The 22,131-nt window shown below is 40.4% G+C and overlaps 1 protein-coding gene across 3 annotated transcripts in view; it reads left to right on the top strand.

The window, feature by feature from the left end:
* The window catches only part of DSCAM (DS cell adhesion molecule), a 467,719-nt gene that overhangs the window by 273,784 nt on the left and 171,804 nt on the right, over positions 1-22,131 (top strand). For 2 of the 3 annotated variants that reach the window (XM_040585109.1, XM_040585110.1), the window contains exons 4-7: positions 10,090-10,236; positions 16,534-16,812; positions 19,025-19,300; positions 21,754-22,050. In XM_040585109.1, the coding sequence (XP_040441043.1) occupies positions 10,090-10,236; positions 16,534-16,812; positions 19,025-19,300; positions 21,754-22,050 (999 nt within the window). The remainder of the gene's footprint in view (positions 1-10,089; positions 10,237-16,533; positions 16,813-19,024; positions 19,301-21,753; positions 22,051-22,131) is intronic. The other variant, XM_040585111.1, reaches the window with a different exon arrangement.

Raw genomic sequence — 22,131 nt, 5'->3', positions numbered from 1 at the left:
AGCAACGTGTGCAAGGACTCAATCTAAAACTGCAGTATTAAAGATTATGGCAGTTTTATTAATATCCTGGAGGACTGACAGTTAACAAGAGACAACAGTTGGTAGAGAACTGTAGCTGCTCATGCCTAATATATTTATAGAAGATTAAGAGGGTGAACAATTAAATGTAAACATTATGTGATCGGTCACATTTATATGATCCAATCGTAAAGTAGTAACAGTTAACATAATATAGCCTGTGTACACAAAAATACAACTCCTGCATCTATTTATGCTTTTTTTTTTAAAAAAAGACCATGTTTATTCTTCCTTTATATAACTTGAATACTGCATATGTAATATAAGTGGAATTGGTATGAACAATTGGCATGAAATACATTTTTGCTGCCTCAGAAACATGGAGGGGGCAATAAAATGTGTTCTGATTTGAATAATTTGTCTTAACAATCAGTCTTTCAGAATTGCCATTATCCCAGTATCCAAACTTACTCAGAAGATGATAGCACTACACATATAATAGCACTAATGCTTGTATGTCTTTCCTTATTCTGTGATTACAGAAACAGAAATAAACTCATTTTACAGTTGATTTTAAAGCAGTTAAAACCATAAAAATTATCACCAGTATTCAGGACCTGCTTCGTTTCTAAGCATTGAGTTCAGGCTTCATCCTGTCTGAATGTGAACCCAACACAGTACCACAACTCTTGTTCCTATCATAGAGCTGTAACTGACTCAGCAGATAATCTCTCTCAGCTCCATTTATAAACCCCAAAATGGAGTTTCATTTCCTTCCCTCCCACCATCTTCTTTCTGTCTTGGTTTGGTTGGGGGTTTTTTGCTTTTTTTTTTTTTTTTTTAATGTTTTTTTTGCTTTCTCTTTGTTTCTTTCTGCCTTTCTGTCTCCATTTTACTCACCTTATGGTTCTAAATGCAAGAAATAGGCAGGTTTTTTTGTCTTAGCTAGTAATTTGGCATGCAAAACGTTAAGGGAAATCTGGAAACTATAGCTATGGCAAAATCTCAAGTTACAAGGGACAGTAAGCCATTTTGGAATGGAAAAGTAAACATCACAGCATCTAGATTTTTCTAAATCCATTTTCTTTGGAGAGATGCACAAAGACATGGTTCGTCCCTAATATTCCTTTAGAGATATAGGTACCAAAATAATAGCAATTCTATATTAACTGTTTTCCTCTTTGAGGTCTTCTACTTTCAACTGTCAAGTGGAAAATACTGCATGACCTTGCTCCATTCTTCTCCTGACGTTTTAGAGACATGCTGATGATGGTTGGATTGGACACACTGAGCAGCTCTGACCTCCATTGGCTGAGGGGCAGGGTGACTAATCAGTAACAGACTTACTTGTACACCCTTATTCAGACTGAAATGCCACCAAAATAGATGTTCCTTGAGGCGGGACTTGACTAAGGGAGAGGAGGGTAAAGAACGATGGTGTAAGAAAAAAATCTGTCTTAGTTTTGAGCTATCAGTGCTACATAAATTTTGCAATGTTAAGACTCCACCTATGTTACAATTGGAACCATGTCAGGCCATAGGACTGGAAATGTTTATGTGTCCTTAACTCACACTCATGTGAGGCTGCTGACTAGTTTTATAAATTCTCAAATTTAATTCCTGGGGAAAAAAAAAGGAAAAAAAAAAAGGGGTGTGTGTCTGTGTCTGTGTGTGTGGGGGGGTGGGTGGGTGGGTGCGTGTGACGACACAAATGGAACCAAACAGAAGGGAAAACCAGCTGCTTTGGAACTGAAGAGAACTTCAGAGCTGCATGCTCAGTCTTATGATAGAGTTGCATTTCTGTGAGCTTTGAGGAGCCTGGAAAAATAGATCAAATATGGCAGCAAACCACTTTGCCTCAGACAACCATGTCCTATGGTTTTTATGCTTATTTCTTTCTTTGCGTCAGGACGGGAAGATGGAAGATCTTAATTCCATGTTGTACTATGGTAACACTTGAGAAGCTTTGACACTGAATTTTTATCCCAGAAACTGAGTCACACTCATGGTGGCCTCTCTAGTTATCAAAACTCAGGTCTGTGAGAGACAAACACCAGGCCCTGTAATGCAAATAGGCATTTGGTTCTTCAGCAGGAGTGCCTGAAGGCTGGAGGTGGTAACACGGAGGGGGGCTAATTTAATTCTAATTGAGTAAGGAAGTTCATTGCCCTTGGGCTGGAGGGCAGCCTGTGGCTTTCCTCCTGCTCCAGTTTTCCTGGAAGTCAGCTGCAGGTTGTGTCCCAGACAGGGAGAGGGGCAACACACTCCAAAGGTACTGTTTGTAAACCCCAGAGCTGATGAATATATGAGGAGCTAAAAAAAATTAGCTTTATCTTCTGTAAGGTCTGCTAGCAGGGCCTGCAAGCTTGGCTACATCCCCGAGGGGGAGGTTGTGCTGCTCACAGGAGGGCAGTCATGTTCTGACCATCTGCATCACCTACTGTGAGCAACACCCCAGGTGTCTCGTGTAGGTTGTGCACATTATGTGAGTAGTCCTTAGAAAAGTGAGATCCTTACCTCCTTCTTTCCCTATGTGCTGCTCCTTCCTCATCTAATCTTTGGTTTGTGTATCAAAAGCATTTACAGGGCTGTGACTTCAGGGCACAGTTTAAGCATGGCTGCTTCTAGCACGTTTTCTGTGCCCAGAGCAGCAGATTGTTTTGCTTTGAGAATAATGTTGTAGCAGTGCTATAAAACTGAGTTATAGGTTACTCTCTGCTTTGGCTTTGTGGGGAGGTTTCTCCTCTTGTGTGCACAGGTCAGGCTAGAAACTTGCTTAGCAGAAGCAGTTCTATCCAGCAGAGGTGACAAGTACAGCTGATAAAAGTTTATTTGTTCTATATTATCATTTGGCACATGATTAGAACAGCCATCTGTTCTCTTAATTTCTATCAACCCAGTTTAGACTGCAATAACATAATGCCATTAGATGTGTTTCCAACCAAGTGAAAACCAAATATGATTTTTTTAAGCCATCTTGAGGATAATATTACCCCTATTTAAAGACTACCAGCATGCTGGGGGAAAAGGACATGAGAAAAGAATAATTAATGTTACAGGTTTTAAATATGCTCATTTTCATACAAGGATATTATGTGCTAATTTGACGGGAAGGTGTTCACATTTTCTTATGAATTATACATGAGAACAATTTCACATAGGAAACCTAAACAGAATTATTTTAACTTATTACTCAGACCTGTAAAATTTTATTTTAATCTCTGATGTTATACAGTCTAATTGAAAGCATTAAAACCTTGCATAAGAGCAATTTCATAATTGTTAATGTGACCTCATCACTTAGAGAAATGAATGCATGATTTGCTAATGCAGCCTAACTTTAAAGAAGTCATTAGGTTATTTAGGGCACTAGTCAGCAGGTAGTAAAATGAGGGCTGTTTTTCTAAAATGCCATGGGATTTGGGGCCCTTAATTCAGGTTGGTCAAGCCTAGCTACATTGCAGTTTCCTCCGTCTCCTCCCAATTTGTTCTCTTCAATGTCTAACTACTTTGAAATATGTATCTCCAGATCAAGTGGTTTTGTAATATTTCAGATGAAGACATGAATTTAAAGTTTCAAGTAATGAATGAAACTTAGTTAAGGAAAGACACGTTGATGAAGTATGCAAACTGTGCAAACGGTGTAATGGCAAATGATGACATGGCTTGGTGTGTTGCATAGGGCTTGTGTGATAAAGAGGTCTGGTTTGAACACGTAGTTTTTCCTACAGCCAATTTTAGTGTCAAGACAGAAAATAGGTTGCATCTGCAGAGCTGGGGAAATCTGTTCTCTAAATCCATGACTCTGAAAAGGCATCACAGTTTTCAATGAATAACTGAAGCAAGTTACCATTGAGAAGAAGACTAGTGTAATTCCTGAACGCATAAATGGAAGGAAAATTTGTATAGAGGAGAGTGGTGATACTCACTATTGCCAGAACCATTACTGAACTTAGGTGCATGATCCAAATGTGAAAAAGAACTGCAAAAAGTTGTTAAGGTGTTAGGCATAACATACCGGAATATTTCAAGGTATGAATAATTCCCAGTAAATGATTTAGGAAGTTCAATCTGTATAATTAATTAAGGTGAAAGATGGTTTAAGAGGTAATTTCCTCATATTCTGTAAAGTACTTAAATGGGCAGAAGATTTCTGATTGCAAAGGAAATCTTTAATGAAGGCACAGTAAGATCCAATAGCTGGGGTCAAAGCCAGATAGACCACAAACAATAGGCTCACTTTCAAAAGTGAGAATAATTAACCATTGGAATAATTTGCCACGGGGTATCACATGCTCTCTGCTTACAAGAAATCTTTAATCATGACTAATGTCTTTTTAAAAAAGCTATAGCTTAACTTCCAGATATGGACTTGGTGCAGAAGTTAATGGGTGAAACACGAAAGGTGAGAATAAATGACTTTAATGGTGTTTCTAGTCCTTGGATCTATAAATTTTTTTTTCAGTCCCACAGTGAGGCAAAGTTATGTATTAATGACAGATGGGATGTGGGAGAAAGGATTATGGGTTCCATTCCTTTTCCACTGACTTGTGTACATTGATCCATGTATCTCAGTAATCTTCTCTGTAAAACATTTAAATTTTAAACAGTAATATGTTACTACGGTTGCCCACCTTACCAAGGCAATAGGTAGTAAGGTTTCCTCACATCCTTTGAACTCTGAATGAAATGCATACTACAGACGTTGGACCAGGTTTTCAAAGGTACCAAACACTGAAAGCCAAAAAAGATGTAAGCTTTCAACCTCTCTGAAAATCAGATGCTGAAATTATTATAATCAAGTTTTCAAGGGATTAATACAAACACTACTGAGGAGGAATAATAAATTGGAATTATGAGCTATATTTTGACAGTGTTCTTTTTAGGGTTGTGAAGGAGGCTTCTCTGCCTGCCCTCCTTGAAGCCTGGTAACAGCCAAACAAACAAAAACCTTCAGTTTGTCTCAAAGGATGTTCCATTTAAAAAAATCTTTATTTGGCATATTAAGTAGGTGAGTCAAAAAATGTAGACTTTGTTACAGCAAAGCAAGAGCAATTAAATTAAATGCGCCTCAAGAAGAAAGCACTCCTCTAGATCAACAGGGCAATAAGAGCTTGTTGATCTCCATCCTGGTGCATTTCTAAACACTTTTTGAAGTACAGAAGGCAGAACACTCAACACTTTGGCTTTGTCACAGCTGACAGCCTGTCAGTTTTAATGAAAATGCTTTCTGTTTAGAAGATGACAGAAATTACATGCATTTCCCATTTTATTTTTTTGTCATCTTTTCTGTCTTGCATTTTTTCAATAGAAGGGAGGATTGGTTATTAAAGCATTACCTAAGTATGCAAAATTTGTTAAGAAGAGAGGAAAAGGAAAAGATTTAGCCCTGCAATTATACACAATGTGTGTTGGTGAGAAATGTATACTGTGGGTAACGTCTGATGTGTGGCAATAACTATTTGCTTTTACTTATCTTTAAAGTGGGTGAGGCAAAAATCTCTAGATGATCCTTTAAGTGAAGGTTTTATTATATAATTGTCTGAGTAATTTCCAACAGGAAGATGATCTAAGCAGTCTTAGATAGCTCAAATATGTTCATAACTTCTCTAGAAAATATAGCAAGATAACACTGAACAATTTATTGGCTCTGCACAGCTTTCACAAACCCCTTTTATTATGTGGCAGGCTTTTAATAACTGTACCCACTATCATTGACCCAGATGTATAATTGCACCTGAGGAAACTTGCTTCCAGGACTGAGAAGGGAAGGCTTCACTTGCAAATACAAGTCATTACTATGGGGTCTGGGAAGAGCCCACAAACCTACACATCTTATTTAACCTGGCAGTAGCCATTCCCCATGTTTTCCCAGTTTCGATTCCACAGGAAGCTTTAGCAGCAGTAACATGTACAAGGTAGAAATCCTGAGGAAGTGAGCTTTCAGCAGTTTTAAGGAAAGCTCTGAATTTGATCTAACTTAATTTCTGTGAAAGTTGATTCATGCTTACCCTAATAAAAGAGGCACATTTAATTATTAACAATGGCCTGTATAGACCGTGTCTCAAAATTGTGCAGAGAATCTGAAAATAGTGAGAGCTTTAGAGAAGCATAGAGGAAAGAATTAATTGTTAAACTTCGGATGTGTTTGTGTGATCTTAAACTTCTGCATACTGATAGTCTCCATAAGAGAGACTCTGTAAAAATGGGATTATCTATTTAGCAGTGGTGAAATTGGATCCCAGAAAAAGAAAGCTATGTGAAGCCGTTGTACAAGGAGCACATTTCTGCCTCTTAGCTGTTTAGGTTCCACTTGCTTGACACAAATGCGGAGCATGTGCGGATTTACTGGAGCACCATTTTATGTGTTCATGATCCTGTGATGTGATGGCAGCTGAGCAGCCTCTTCACTGACATCTACCCCAGCACAGTTTGGTAACAGAATTACATCCCAGCTTGAAAAATATGATCTCAGTCTTGATCAGGCTGCAGAGGACATGTCTGCATGGTATGCGCAGCACTGGTTCAGCAGCCAGGCATCCCTGCCAGCTGAGTAGCATTGCTGTGGGCAAGCACACGTCTGAACTGGCTGTGCTGTCTGAAGTACAGAGCTGGTTAATGCTCACGCAGCTGGAAACAGAAGCAAGAAGAGATTGCCTTTGCTGCTTACCATCATTAACCCCAAGTAAAGTCCTTAAATGTGATTCCCATCTCCTGAAGCTGTCATTTTACACTGTCTACAGACTAAGAGAAACAACTGTGCTTTAATTACCTATAGTCCTTATAACATATTTCTTGGCAAAGATAGATTTGCTTTATGAATGTTGCAGTAGTGCAGAATCTGCATGTGACACAGATGCCAAACAGCCCATGGTTTTCACACCACAATTCTAAACACCCTTCTCACCTAGAGTTAGGGGTAAAGGTAAATGTTGTTAAAGGGTACAGATGTGGAGTAGCTATATGTGATGAGGAGACAGCGGAATGGGACAAGTGTTTATGTCTGAGTAATTGGGGACTGTGAAAGGGAAACGAAGAAATACTCAGCATAGGATGTTACATTATATCTAGAAGTCAGTGTGAGAATCATCAACAACAAAAAGAAAAAGTGTTCTGTGACCAACAGGAAGCAGTGCTCTTGTGTGAATCATTATGAGCCTGCCTCCCTAAGAGGTGGTGGGATTCCTCTTGCTGTGGCTTTGGAGCTAGGCTATAAGACTGACAGCAGGTAAAGAACAATCTTGTGATTGTTACTGGGGTTCACTAAGTGACTGCTGGCGCACTTGCAGGCTATGCTTTCTGGTTGCTATTAGGTAGCTGTTAGCTGACTGGTATTTGTAGAAAACCTCATTAGCATGTTTGGTGAAGCCAAGGTATTTTGTGACTAGTAAATAAATAACTTAGTAATGGAGAAGCTAGGTAAAACACATTCTGTTGGTTTATCTTCTTCTTATTAACCGTCTATATAATTTCCTCCAAACATTACAACTAACCTGTTAAAATATAAGATGCGATGTAGCTTTTCTTTTTTCGTGCAACCTTTTCAATACCATATTTTGGACACTTAGCTGTGACACTGAAATATTACCTATTCAGGTGCTTTTCCTACTACACTCATCAGTAAGTTTGTTTAGAACTAATTTGTGTTGAAACACAAGCTTCCTGTATGCAAGCAATTAATTTTTCAGAGGCATATGAAGTCAGTATGGCCTCTGTATAAGAATGAACTTTCCTCTCCTGTAACCCCCTACCCCCAGTCTGGAATACAGTGTTGCTCACTGCTGAGGAGAGTGCTCTTGCCATCCAGTCCTCCCTCCTCCTTCACACCTTCCCTTGCCTAGCTCTTCTCCTTCAGTAGCAGGCAAGTGGCTCAACATCTTCTATGCCTCCGTTCTGGAGATTTATTTTGTTAATTTAGTTCTTCGTAATGGCACATCGTATTTGAACAAACAAGGCACTTGAGAAGGATATGTGCAGTGTGGTTTATGCTTTTCCAAAGGTCTAACTGCTTTCATGCTTGTGCATTGACTTTCAGGAGAACAGTATCAGCCAAGATAAGTCACCAGTGTGGTTATTTTATAATTAAGTATGTATACAAGGATGAGAGAGGTGGGCTTATGTTGTTTTATTCAATAGTCTCTGCTCTAACAGTTGGTCCTGTCCTGTGACATTAAATGGTTGTTAAGGGTTGGGTTTTTTTTCCATTTGATTTAGATCATGGTTTAAAGGAGATTGCCCTCTGTAATGTTACAGTTTCCTTTCTGTCTTTTCTCTGCTGGACTGGTTTCCCACCAATACATTTATGAGCAAGCACCCTGACTACACTTAATTATTAAAAAGTCATTGCTCAAATAGACCTCTGAAGAAAAAGAAATATTCTTTACTGCACATTACTTATTATTATTTCATAATGGGTTTAATCTTTGTTTATTCTCTTCCCTAATTTTGAAGCCACGTATATTTTATAATACATAGGTACAGGCACGGACATCGTAAGACCTACCAGTTACTACAGAAAAAATAGCAGATATAAAAAAGAAAAGATATTTTCTCCAGTGTAAAATTTTTAGAAAAGCATGCATAGCTTAGACTGCAGTATTTTTAAAATGAAAAGAGTGGTCAGGTGAGGCCCAAGTCTGCAATGCATTCTAACCACATTGCTTCCATTTATCGTAATATGGGCAAAGCTTTAGAGTAAACATGTACCATGTAGATGTTAGCTCGTGTCCTTGCTTTTAGAACATGCATTTACAACACAATAGAGGCATTTGTGCAGGTGTCAAATGATCAAAACTGCATCTGTGTACATATGTACCATTACATTTTCCAGATATTCTTGAGTTAGTAACAAAAAATATGTGTTTGAAGAGAATTTCAACTATATTATTTTCAATGTAAATGAACACTAGGAGAAATGCTGACCATGAGTCTGTCAGTCTTGTTCAGTTTTAGGGGGCAGTCACTTCAATGGACTTCATTTTCTTCCAGAAATCAACTTGTCTGTGTAGAATTAAAAATAAAAGAAAATAACCTTTGGATTTTAAATATCACATTCTGTGCTGTTTATTTAAATGCTTCTTTTAAACACAGTCTGTCTACCTGCTTCCATTCTGCTTCCCTAATCACAGACTGCAATATGATTTGAAAAAAAAACCCTAAACCTCCACAGCAGATCAGGTAATGTATTAACTCATCTTCTGCTAGTGGCTTGGCTGTGGAAGCAGTGAGCTGCAGAGAGCTCAGCCTGTCCTGATGAGGTCTGGAGTGCATTAAGCCACTGGGAACGTGGACAGGGTAGGGTGAGACTGTTGCTGACACTCGTGCTGTCCAGCTTGCAGCTAGCGCGGGTGTGTACAGCTTCCCCGGGGTCAGCAGGGTAGGCGACATCAGCAAAGCTGGTTTTGCTGTCCTTTTTTTCCCATCACACCTGAAGCAGGCTGTGGAGCAGGGCTGTGCAGTATGTGGCTTTTATGGCTGGCATCCTTTAGCAAATACATTCCATATTCTTGGGGTAAAAAGGTTTCTCCTTTTGTGAGTTTCTCTTGCTTTCACTGATCCCTTTAGTTTTACTTTTTATGATCTTTTTTCCCCTCAATTTTCTGGTGTACCTGGACAACAACTGCCATTTTGGCTAATATTGTTTAATTATGCATGCCATCCCAGATTGTCTTTCTAACACATACAGCTCTGCTGGTGAATTGCCATCATATTAATATTGAATTAAACTGGATTAAATTCCACTTTGGTTCTTTACTGTGTATTTTATTTCAGATGTCTCTTGGATGTTTGTTGATTGTGATACAGACCGTGGCACGTTTCTTTCCTTCTTTCCTCACATTTTCCTTACAGATCCCTACCTTTTTTTTTTTTTACAAGAAGTGCACATGCATTAATATCTTTATATGCATTTGCAGTGAGTACTTAGTAAACTTACAACTGGCAGCTTCTACACACTGGCAAAAAATCCTTTAGGACCCTCCAGCCTGTGTCATCCATCCCTCAGTGTGAGCAAGCGGAACACAGTACCAACCTGCAGATATTTTAAACACTGCAAATTCTTGTGTCTTTCAGGACCTAGATTTCTCATCACATCCACGGGAGCCTTGTATATTTTAGACGTACAGAATGAAGATGGACTGTACAACTACCGATGTATCACAAGGCACAGATACACTGGAGAAACACGACAAAGCAACAGCGCAAGACTTTTTGTATCAGGTGCTCCTTTATGTATCATGTTAAGTATTGTATATGCCTTTCTTTAGTGTGCTAAGCTGGCAAGGCAGGTTCCTGTGCACACATGCACTAACCACCAAGTCATCTATCAAATGGAAGATAGAATTGGTTAGCTGCTGCTGCAAAATAAAATATCCCATTCTAAAATCCCCCCCTTTTTTTTCCCCTCCTGTTTTTCCCATTAGATACTCCCAGAGATCCTGTAGGGTGCACTGGCGTTTCATACAGCAATTTTTAGTAGGTTTAGAATACTTTATAAAAGGACTGCGGATGGGATTCATCCCATTAAAAGTAGACTTGAGCAGTGAAAGTATCTAGTCAGCTTCCTTTTGTAACCAAAGGAGAGGAACTCTTCTAGTATTAGTGTATCTGACCTATTTCAGCTGCCCACTTTGGAGCGAGATTAGTTGCCCCATGGTGCCTGTTTCTCTCTGTTAACCAGATCAGGAGCTCAGCACATTTAGCTCAGCTGTAGGTATTTCCACTGCAGGAGTCGCTGGTTAGCTGAAGTGAGTTTCAGCCTTCCTTTTCATTCATCACATTCCTTCCCTGGGGAAAACAGTGTATTCCCCTGCTTCCAGGAGTGATCTCCAGCCAGAAGGGTATGTGACCTGTTCCAGTTCACACAGGGTGCTGCAAGCAGATAGGACGGTTAGCTGGTGCCTTGTCCGTGGGCTAAGAGTCCCCAGGCAAAATGGCCTTGTGCAGCAGGTAGGGAAATGAGAAGGTGGATGGGGTATTTTAACTTTTCCTTGTAATTGAAAATTATCTCCTGGCTGGTGTGTGTGTGTGATGGACTGTTGGGTTCCCACACACACACACTCCAAACACTTAGGACTGTCAGTATAGTGCTGTTCCAATCCCACCTTCTCCCCACTTTGTCTCAGCGAGAGGAGGTGCCAGTTGTGGGTGAGATGAGGAGGAGCAGACCCCAGGCCTGGGTTTGGGACTTGCTCTCAAATATCTCTCTGTATAGGATTAGCTCTTCTCCTTCTCCCCTGCCTCTCCTTCATTTGCTGGGTGCCTGTAACCGCACCTTGTGTTTGCATGTGAGCAAATCTGCAGTTGTATTCCCACATCCATAGAGTTCACCAAGACTGTGTCTGAGACTCTTCTTTCTGCTTCTATCTTTGCCCTACAGAAGACATGCCCACCATCCCACTGAAAGCCCCACAGAGCTTTTTCTCCTTCTCACTGTTACTGAGTTGTCCTAAAGTTCCTAACCCTAAAGATCAGTCAAGGTATGGTGACCTTCACAATCTAACAGTTGGTGGAGTCATTCTCATTTTGACCTTGTCATCTTGTATTTTGCTCTTTTTATCAGAGAAAAAAAATAAATCTACTGATTAGGTCTCAGCTTTCCACCTTCTGTTTGAGAGCCCTAAGAGACAGAGGTGGGCATAAAGTTTTGCATTGGTAATATACTTCTTGCCCTCCCTCAAAACAGTAATTGCTGAAGGATTCTGGAGCCCTCTGAACACACAAGCCAGTACTTAAATATACTGATGATAGAAAAATAGTGTGATTGTTCAGGTTAGAATCACTTACCGGTCAGATCCAGGAGTTTCTTCCTTTGGTATGTGTCCCCTGTGAGTCAAACTCTTGCTTCTGCTTTTCCCAGCCAGATAAAGAAGTAGTTTTCCTGCACAATAATCTGCCTGCTTTGGTTTTACAAGGATAGGCAGGGTTCTGTCCTTCTAGCTGGCTCCATAATATGGTCTGCTTCCGTATGAAATCATGCTAAGGCTGAGCCAGTGGTAACATAAATAAAATCAGACTTGTATCTTGGTTACCACAGGGAAATTTATAGTTATTTCACTGAACAAAAGGGGGAAAATGAAAGCTCTGTCTTTTTTGTAATTCAGGACAAGCACCCTAAAAGATGTGCTCTGTCTGGAGTTCCCTTCTCTATTCTCCTCCACTGACCAAATCAAAATAGGAAGTTTAACCTGTGTGCAGTAGGTAATAGCTGGCTTTTTTAAATTCCATGGGGGCAATTCTTTATCACAACTGTAGTGGGCTCTGATTTCCAGTCCTGTTAGTCCAATGAACAAGTGCAGCAATCATGGTCAGAGTTTGTCTCTTTATATTTGTCTGTAATGTTTTCTTTCTTCTTTACTGGAATTTGTATTTTTAAATAGCGAGTCCTTTAAGAACTAAGACCAGAGAACCCCTGAACATAGTTATGAAAGGTCTGCTTGACTGAGACATACAATTTTGCCTGCCTTTCTTTACATGCATAAATATTCCTTGCTTATTTGAGAATGCAATTGTGGTGGATATCGATCATAGCTTCTCAACCACATTTTTAATAGAAGTTAAGTTTCATTATTGTTTGAAAGAGTGAGAAAAGTAATGTATATATAATAGCAAATAGACACGTGAATAATTAGTATGCCTATGACCAAAGCAAAGTTTCAAACATCATTTGGAGTAAGAACATTTCCTTGAAAACATGTGGCCTTTCTAGGTAAAACTAAAGCCAAGACCATTAGCGTGCTATAGAATATGCCTTTAATACCCATTATACTTTTCCAAAAATAATTTTGTCCAGCCATGAATCCCAGATACCAAAATCTTTACTGTTTTTTAATTCCCACCCTCTAAAAAAATACTTGTGATTTTGAAAGCATAATGAGTTTCTTGATCTGTCATTCAAAGATCCAAAGCAGAATATTTTAGAACAGTACTTTGCCTCAATTTTTCCAGCATTGTCCTTGCTAGAAGTCATTTGCAGCTGATTGATAAAGCACAGTAAAATAATTATTCAAAAGAGTCCATACCACATATTGGAATTCGGTTATGTTACTTTGCTATTTGCCTCATTGCAGGTGATTGTAAATGAAGCCTGAGATTTCTTTTGTCTCTTTTTTTTTTTTTTTTTTTTTTTATGCTGGAATATACACAATGTAGGAGCTTTAAGTAGGAGTCCATTCCAGGGACATCCTAAAGAGATGGTTTTACCATCCATTTTAAGTACAGAGTGCAAGAAAGCAGGTCACTAGAATAATATTTTGCACATCCCTGAATATATTTTAAATACGTCCCTTTTAAGAACCAGCTCAAGGCTTCTCAATGTGAATCCCAGGTTAGCTGTTCTGTGGATGGGACTCCAGGCTGGGCTGCCCCTGCCAAGGGTCAGTTTGAGAAGGGGAAAAGTTAAGCAAAGTCGAGCAGAGAGGAACTTCTGCTCAAGTTCAGCATATGCAAGTGTGAGGTGCTGCACCAGGAAGGAATAACCCCACAGACCAGTACAGGCTGGGGGTTGACCTGCTGGAAGGCAGCTCGGCAAAGAAGGACCTGGGAGTTCTGGTGGACAGTGGGTTGCCCATGAGCCAGTGGTGGGCCCTTGGGGCCAAGAAAGCCAATGGGACCCTGGGGTGCATCAGGAGGAGCACGGCCAGCCAGTCGAGGGAGGTGATCCTGCCCCTCTGCTCTGCCCTGGTGGGGCCCCATCTGGAGTGCTGTGTCCAGTGCTGGGCTCCCCAGTTCAAGAGCGACAGGGAACTGCTGGAGAGGGTCCAGGGGAGGGCTATGACAATGATGAGGGGACTGGAGCATCTCCCTTATGAGGAAAGGCTGAGGGAGCTGGGCCTGGTCAGCCTGGAGAAGACTAAGAGGGGGTCTTATCAATGTCTACAAATATCTAAAGGGCAAGTGTCAAGGGATGGGGCCAGGCTCTTTTCAGTGGTGCCCAGCGACAGGACAAGGGACTGTAAATGGGCACAAACTGAAACACAGGAGGTTGCATCTGGATATGAGGAAAAACTTCTTTACTCTGAGGGTGATGGAGCACTGGAACAGGCTGCCCAGAGAGGGTGTGGAGTCTCCTCTGGAGACATCCTAAACCCACTTGGACATGATCCTGTGCAGCCTGCTGTAGGTGAACCTGCTTTAGCAGGGGGTTGTATTAGATGATCTCCAGAGGTCTCTTCCAACCCTGACCATTATGTGATTCTGTGAAATGAACCTGGGTTAGAGGACACAGGGAGTGGCGTGCTGTTCTTGAAGAGCGAGAAATGGTAGCTGCAAAAGGGGACTGTGCCTCCCCTGGCATCTGCTGCTGTAGTTGCCAGCTCCTGGGCTACCCAAGCTTCTGCGTAGGCATGGGAGCAGGAGGGCAGCAGCTACTTTGCTGTCACTACCAGCTTGTTGTCTGAGGTGGCTTTGCACTTTGCCTGGGCCCAGCATTGAAGTGTATGTAGTTCTCTGCAGCAAACTAGGAGGATGTTGGAGTGTGATATTCATTAATCACAACTTTTCCTTACCATTACTTTCATTCCTCCCCTGCTGGCCCTCATCCTGTTTCTAAGTCCATGCAGTACTTTGTACTTTTGTGCTTGAAGGTTTGCAAATGGGGCCACGTATACCCTTCATAAAGTCTTGTGAAGTTAAAAGTGTATGGAGAAGATATGAAACTACTGTGAGTTTTGAGTAGGAATGCACAGACAATGCCTTTAAAAGTCAGTTCTTTTATTATTTAATTATTACTTTCAGTTGAAGAAATTGATTTCTTGTAGCTGTAACCTTCCTAAGAGACAAAGCTGTAATTTCTTGCACACTTACATTTTTACTGAGTTAATTCCTCAGGCTGAACAAAAGAATCTATGCACTGAAAGCATAGATGCCTGATGACCCAAAAGGTGAGAAAGGAGCTGGATAATCAATTATTCAAATGAACATTGGTCTTCCCAATAACATCCTGGAAAATTGTACTTTCACTAAGCCAGACATAAACAGCATGGCAAGCTCAAAAATATAACCTATTTTGATACCAAATATGGACCTTGAGGCTACTGATGCATGCATAAAAAAATTGTTTACTACTGGCTGACACATTTCTAATGAGACAGACAGTAAGTTGCTGTAAACTGAATGTAGTTTTGCCTTCAGTGGCTCAACTTTTTGCTGGCACCTAGAGAGCAGCAAAACCTCTGTAGTCATCTTTCATTGAACTTGACATTTAGAGTTTTACCTAGATATTTAGATAAAATTTACTCAGCCTGTTTATTTACCATCATAGTTCTAGTTTCTAGATTTATAGTATAACTTACATAGTGCCTCTAGCTATTTGCTCTCAAGTGTGCCCAGGTGTGACTGCAGTTCATGAAGATATATCTAAGCTAGTTTTGAACTAACTAGCTCAGGTGCTGATTTCACTATTGCTTGAGTAGTTTGAATTCAGCATGAACTGCTCCTTTAATCTTTCCAGCTTCTAACAGCAACGTGCTGCAGCTGCCCTGTGAGCAGTACCTGAGCTAGCTAAGTCAAAGACCACTTGAAAATGTCAAAATGGCTGCAATTACATCTACACCCAAGCAACAATGATGTAGATATACCCTAAAAGATACCAGTGTGTCAGATAGAAGTTGTTGATCAGCATGTGGAGTTTCTTTGTGAGACAAGTCTTGGCAAAGTGGATGCATCTGATGAGAAAATACTTAAATGAGTATTTGTTGATTTATTGTTCAGTATTTGTGTTGCAATAGCTCCAGGGTAGGCTTCCATCATGCTGCACAAAACTGTACATCAAATCAACCCCCTCCTCCAAAAGTTTTCGAACCTAAAAAGTAGAAGTCACAAACAGATTACTCTTTCTGGTGGGGTACATGCGCCTCTGATGAAGGTATTCTGTCAGAGTTCTGTGAGATACATAAATATATGTGAGGTGCTACACAAGTGTGTTGGTCTGAGAGCTGTTTTTCTAAGTAAGTTGAGCACAGAAAGTTGCAGTATTGAGCTGTAAGTTGGACTTGTCACATTAAGTCCTTTTTCCAGGGAAGAAGAAAAGGCTTGTCTGTCAGTTAGACTGGAGATAGAAATCCCTGTATCTTTGCACATTTCTCTCCTGACAAGGGAATAAATCACTCCTTTAATTCAAAATCTTAAAACCACTGAGAAGCACGGAGAATGTGTTGGCTTCATTCTAGTCGAGTAGTGCAGGAATAACAGTAATAATTGTTAAGGCAACACATTCCTGGCTCACCAATCCTTTGATAAGGAACATGAAAGATGAGCAGAGAAATGGTTGCCACCTGGAAAAAATCCATTGAGAGGATTTCCAAGTAGTCATGAGATGCTTCAGTAGTACATGCTGCTGGATCCCAGCCGCCACTACGGAGATATTACAGACTGATGGCTGGGTCAAAGCAGCAAACAGTAGTAAATAAAACACTGGGCTAGTGAGTCAAGAAATGCAGAAGGGAAAATATTAGCATATTGCTTATTGAATGAAATAATTTTAATGCTCCCATTGAAAACTGCTGTTTGTTCTTTCAGATCCAGCGAATTCAGCTCCATCTATTCTAGATGGTTTTGACCACCGTAAAGCCATGGCAGGACAGCGAGTGGAGCTGCCTTGCAAAGCATCAGGGCACCCCGCACCAAAGTATCGTTGGCTGAAGGACAACATTCCCTGGGAGCCCGATAGCAGGTTTCGGCAGACGGTTACAGGTCTGCTGATTGAGAACACGCGTCCCTCGGACTCAGGCAACTATGTCTGCGAGGTGTGGAACAACTATGGGACTGCTGAGATGATAGGACGACTGTATGTAAAACGTAAGTCCTGGAGTGAGTGAAGATCTCAGGCCATTTGTCTGGGTGTTTGCATCAGGGAAGTTGATGCCTTGTCTTGCTGTACCTTCTGTTTTGTTACTTTATCTTAGCAATGCTTAAACTTCTCAAAGTTGGGGAACAACAGAAGGTAGGCTCTGTGGAGATGAGTTAGTTGGACAACTGAGCAATCAGAAGTTCAAATAGATGCAATTTCTAATGCAGCTACATAATTTATCACATGGAGGATACGTAATTTAGAAGCTTGAATTGGATGCTTAAAAAGAAATTGCAAATGTTCTTATGAATAAAGCTGCCAAACTCTCATTGCCATGACTCATGCTGTTCAGTAATATTGAATACTCATACCTCTCCTCAGCTGAGTATTCATGTGTGAATATTCTGAATGTTTCACAGATTCTAGAGAGATAATTATTGCTCAGAAGCATTGCACTGGAAAAGTGTTATTCTTCTATTGTTAAAATAAATAAATAAATATCTTTCCTGGAATAGAAGTAATGCTTTGTGAACTAACATTCCCCACCTATACAGCATGACTAGCAAACTGAAAAGGGAGAAGTTTGCGAGCAGTATAGGCCGTAAAAATGTCTTCCCAAATAATCATACATAATGTATTTGGTCAAAGTAAAACGGAGATGAAAGATCAGTAATTCATGAATTGTTAACAGAGGAGCTTTACATCTAAATGTATTCTTAAAATTAGTTTAATTCAGTTTGCCTTGTATGTTACAAAGTCAAAACTTCCAGAGACATGATGTAATCACGTTGCTAGTGATACCAAGAGTATCCCCAGTGCCTGATGACAGTTTTACTTACTCAGTGGTCAAACAGCCAGTAGATATCTTCTGGATCAGGTTGGCGGGAAGCAATAGTTGGGCAAAGGCATTTCACCTTGCTCTGCAATGGAGGATGTGGTTTACTTTCTTGCATCATCATGGCTCTGAGATGTTAGTGGTGCACTTGAGCATGACTGTTTTGTTTCATATGTCATTGACAGTTTTGAGCCTTTGTGGTCTTTTGCATAGGAAACAGATACTCAGTGACTTGTAACATGCATATGAGCACAGATTAACTGTTGCTCTGGGCCACTGTAGAGGAAAGGTCTGTTACAGATGTGTCTGTGATCCAAAATGACTGAGGCCACTGAACTGTGTGGGTTTTTTCCAGCCGTCTGTTTCCATTGGGCCACTAAAGATTTATTCCAGCCTGTGTGTTATAAAATGTTCAGTAAAGTGAATGAGGTAGCTGAGGAAATTATCATAAGTGTGCGTATACATGTGTTTGTATGCATGTATAAAAACTGGTAAAAAAATAAATAGAACGGTATGTATTTAGTATCAAAGATGATACCAGTGGTGATAGTAGTCAAACCAGTATATGCAAAGCATGAGATGAGGTCTACAATCAGTAATGCTGATAACTGTTAGGTGTCAGGATAAAGATTTTTTCCCTTGTGTTTACATTTATGACTTTTCTTCAGCATGGTTTATCTTCTTTTTTTACAATATAAAACTTCAGTACCTGTGTCCTACTGTTTCTTAAGGCTGACTTGAAAATACTGTAGTCCTCCCGTATTGAAACAGAAAATCTTGTGGGCCCACATGCAAAAACACTTCTGTGAGGACTGATCTGATGGATACCTATGGATGTATCTATGTTAACATTTTAGCATGAATCTTCCACCCTTAAAAGCAAATCTCGTGGACATTGGCATTTACAGCACTTGTTCGCATCAGGGAGTAGGTTTGGAACAGATAAACTGGTTTCCTTTTGCAGGAAATTAAACCAGAAGATGCATTTCAGGAATGCATTTAATGTACCAGTTCAAACATCCATGCTGAACTAATGTGAAGTAAGGTCCTGCCCTCCCAAAACATGTGTAGGGCCTTTGTTAGGCTCTCAGCACCAATGGCGTTACTCAGTAGATCTGCTGCTAGTGTTCGTTTAGGCATGGGATTATATCATGTGTTGAATAGCTTATCCCAATAGATCTATGTTTTGTGTCATGGTTGTAGATGGAAAAAATACAGGTTTAGAACAAACACATTTATCTGTTGTTTAGAGATTTTTTTCAGAAGGGTATGGCTGTGATTTTTGTTGTTGTTCTTGTTAATTTGTTACTTGCACATAATTCACATGCATACTTACTGTTTTCTATTTCCCTTTCCCTATCCTTTATTTTGATTTAAATCTTCAGAACCACTAAAAGCCACTATCAGTCCACGGAAGGTAAAAAGCAGTGTTGGTAGTCAAGTGTCCTTGTCCTGCAGTGTGACGGGAACTGAGGACCAGGAGCTCTCCTGGTATCGTAATGGTGAAATCATCAACCCTGGTAACAATGTCCGGATCACGGGAGTCAATCGGGAGAACCTTATTATGGATGGCATGGCCAAGAGTGATGGCGGAGCTTACCAGTGCTTTGTGCGCAAGGACAAGATGTCTGCTCAAGACTATGTTCAGGTGGTACTGGAAGGTCAGTCACTAGCTGTTTAGCAATTCTGGTCTTCATAATAATATATATGGTCTTTGGTGCTATCATTGTATAATGAGGGATAGTGGACTCTGAAAAACAAAAGGGTTTATTGTGCCCCACTGAGCAAAAACTAACACAATGAAAAAATTAATTTGAAAACAAAAATCCCTCCTGGGCAGTCCTTATAGTCAATTTTACTGTTTTTCTTTTGGAGGGGGTGGATTTTATATCAGCTTTTCAGCAAGACATGAGAGAAGAGGTCTCTGTTCAACTCTAAACATCTTCTGGGCATGGCTTTCCTGGTTGGGTGTATTGGCTGAGGGCATAGAAATAATCTTAATTAACTGACACAATGTTCTGCATGATAATCAAGTGACGAAAGTTATCAATTTTTACAGAGTTGGTTCACTAATGAGGCTGTAGTGCAGTTGTGGCATGGGCACTATTTTTAGAGTCTGTATAGAGAAAGAAGAGATTACCGGCCTGGACTGAGTTACCTCGGCAACCATCTCCCGTGACTAAGAAAGCCTAAAGAGCATATTGATAATCTATCATGATGTTGAGAGAGTGCAGGTTATCAGAGAGCAACAGCAGGAAGGATTTCAAAGACACTCAGGTTTTACTGGGAAAATAATGTCTGCTTTCATCTCCAAAAAAAGCCTGTCACTTGAATTAACAAATAAAAAAAAAATAAAAAAAAGAAGAGGAGGAGGATTGGCAGAGGTGCATGGTGTGCACACTCACAGATTTATTGGTCCTGTGTCAGCTTTCAGGATAAAAAGCTTTATTTTTCTGCTGCTATTTTGTTTTCTGGAGGGTGACAGTATCTAATACACAGTAAAGGAAAGGAAAAGAGTCAGATGAAAATAAATAAATTAGAACTCTGTCACATAACCAATGGGACAGAAATGAAAGAGAGAGGGGGGAAGAGGAGAAAATTATGAAATCAAATAAAATCAAATGCTCCTCTGGGGATGTTGATGTCTTTCAGCAGCCTGAGAGTGACAGTGCCTTATGTTTTTTACTATGTGGCCAGCAAGGGAATTTTGCAGCCCTGTTTTTAATTCTGTTTTGTGGGGAGTCTTGTACACATTGTGCCAGTTCCCTCAGTTTCCTGCGTGATGTTGCACTGAAATTGCAATGCAAGAATTGTGATTTCTAGGGTAATCATGGTTCAAGCCTCCCAAACATATAAGTAATATGTAAGAGAGTGTACATGAAGGGACAGTACATAATGTGCCAGTCAAATGGTGTATCACAGATCATGAGACTTCTCAGTCCTGTCCTGGCATCCTCTGTCCTGTGCAAAACTGAAAGGAGTTGTTCTTGAAACTCTTCATGTACAAGATGAGTTTTCAAGTGTCTTTGGCCCCTCTCTAGGTAATAAGGCACCTTTTCCTTCTATTTCTTGGAGGCACTAATGCTGTAGGAACACTGAAGTTAGCTGACTTGCCACTTGGCTATTTAAAACCAGACAGTAGCCTGCAACACTGTTGTCTAAACTTTGGACTGCATGGCTTCCTGTGCTCTGCATACTGCTCCTGGTGTGTGGCCTTTTGCTCCCAATTACACTGAAATGCCTTCTTAGATACAACTTTGAAAGTATGATTTTCAAAGGAGAACAAACATGCATTGCAGGATCCCAGAAAGGACTTCCTAATAGCGGAATGTTGACACTCGTAAATGTTACCCGGCTGAACTCTCTGGATAGGTGGTTATTTAATCCTGCCCACTACTTACAATCTCAAAGTTTCTGTCTCCATCCACTCTCTTTGTTCACTTGCTTGGTAGAGGCTGAGTAAATTGTGACACAGATCACAAAAGAAAGCATTTGAATGCTCTCATTTCAGAGGAATATTTATCTGTAGCACAAAATGACCACAGAAGGGAATTGGCATCACTGCTGTTACTGGCAATCTGTATTCAGAGAAGCTTAATTTAATACTTTTCTGAATGGGGTATTGTGGGTCAGGACTAAACTGCATTGGCACAGCTGTGTGAAATTAGCCAGTGCAGGTTGTGCCTGGCTCTTGCCAACAGGATTCATCCTTAGCTTTCCAAGGAGCTGAAGTCTACCAGGAGAAGAAAAATACCAAATGTGTTGCAGTCTTGCTGTATGTCTTTTGTGACGGACTGTGTATGGCTTTAACGCTTTTCTGCAAGTACCTGGCACTTCATATAGCTGTGCAGAGCCCTGGTCCATCTATTCGAGTGCTTTTCCTTCAGCACAGCCAGTACAAAAAAAAATCAACCTGTAGTAAGCAAAGGATCATTTAAGTACTCTGCTACCAAAATTTGTTTCCTTCTCTCAATAGTTACAAGTTACATCCTGAAACATAATTGTTTACAGTGCTTCTAAATAAGATCTTGGTTCATGTGATAGGCTCCACGATAGAGGGAATAAGCTTTACACCCTGTAAGTACTATTCTCCTGTTCTTTTTTCCCCTGGCAGATGGAACTCCCAAAATCATTTCTGCCTTCAGTGAGAAAGTGGTCAGTCCGGGAGAGCCAGTATCCCTTATGTGCAACGTGAAGGGGACTCCTCTGCCTACTATCACTTGGACGCTGGATGAAGATCCCATTGTGAAGGATGGCAGTCATCGTATCAGCCAGATTATCACCTCTGAAGGCAATGTGGTCAGTTACCTGAATATCTCTAACACTCAGGTCCGAGATGGTGGAGTTTATCGCTGTACTGCCAACAACTCTGCTGGAGTCGTCCTGTACCAGGCTCGAATAAACGTAAGAGGTGCTTGTCAAATCAGCTCCTCAAAAAAACACACATAACTCATTGTAGTGGAGAAGATTGTTGCATGTGATTAAATGAGTC

Source organism: Falco naumanni, chromosome 2 (assembly GCF_017639655.2).
Source record: "Falco naumanni isolate bFalNau1 chromosome 2, bFalNau1.pat, whole genome shotgun sequence".
NCBI classification, from domain to species: Eukaryota; Metazoa; Chordata; class Aves; order Falconiformes; family Falconidae; genus Falco; species Falco naumanni.
This window is presented reverse-complemented; position numbering and strand designations above follow the sequence as displayed.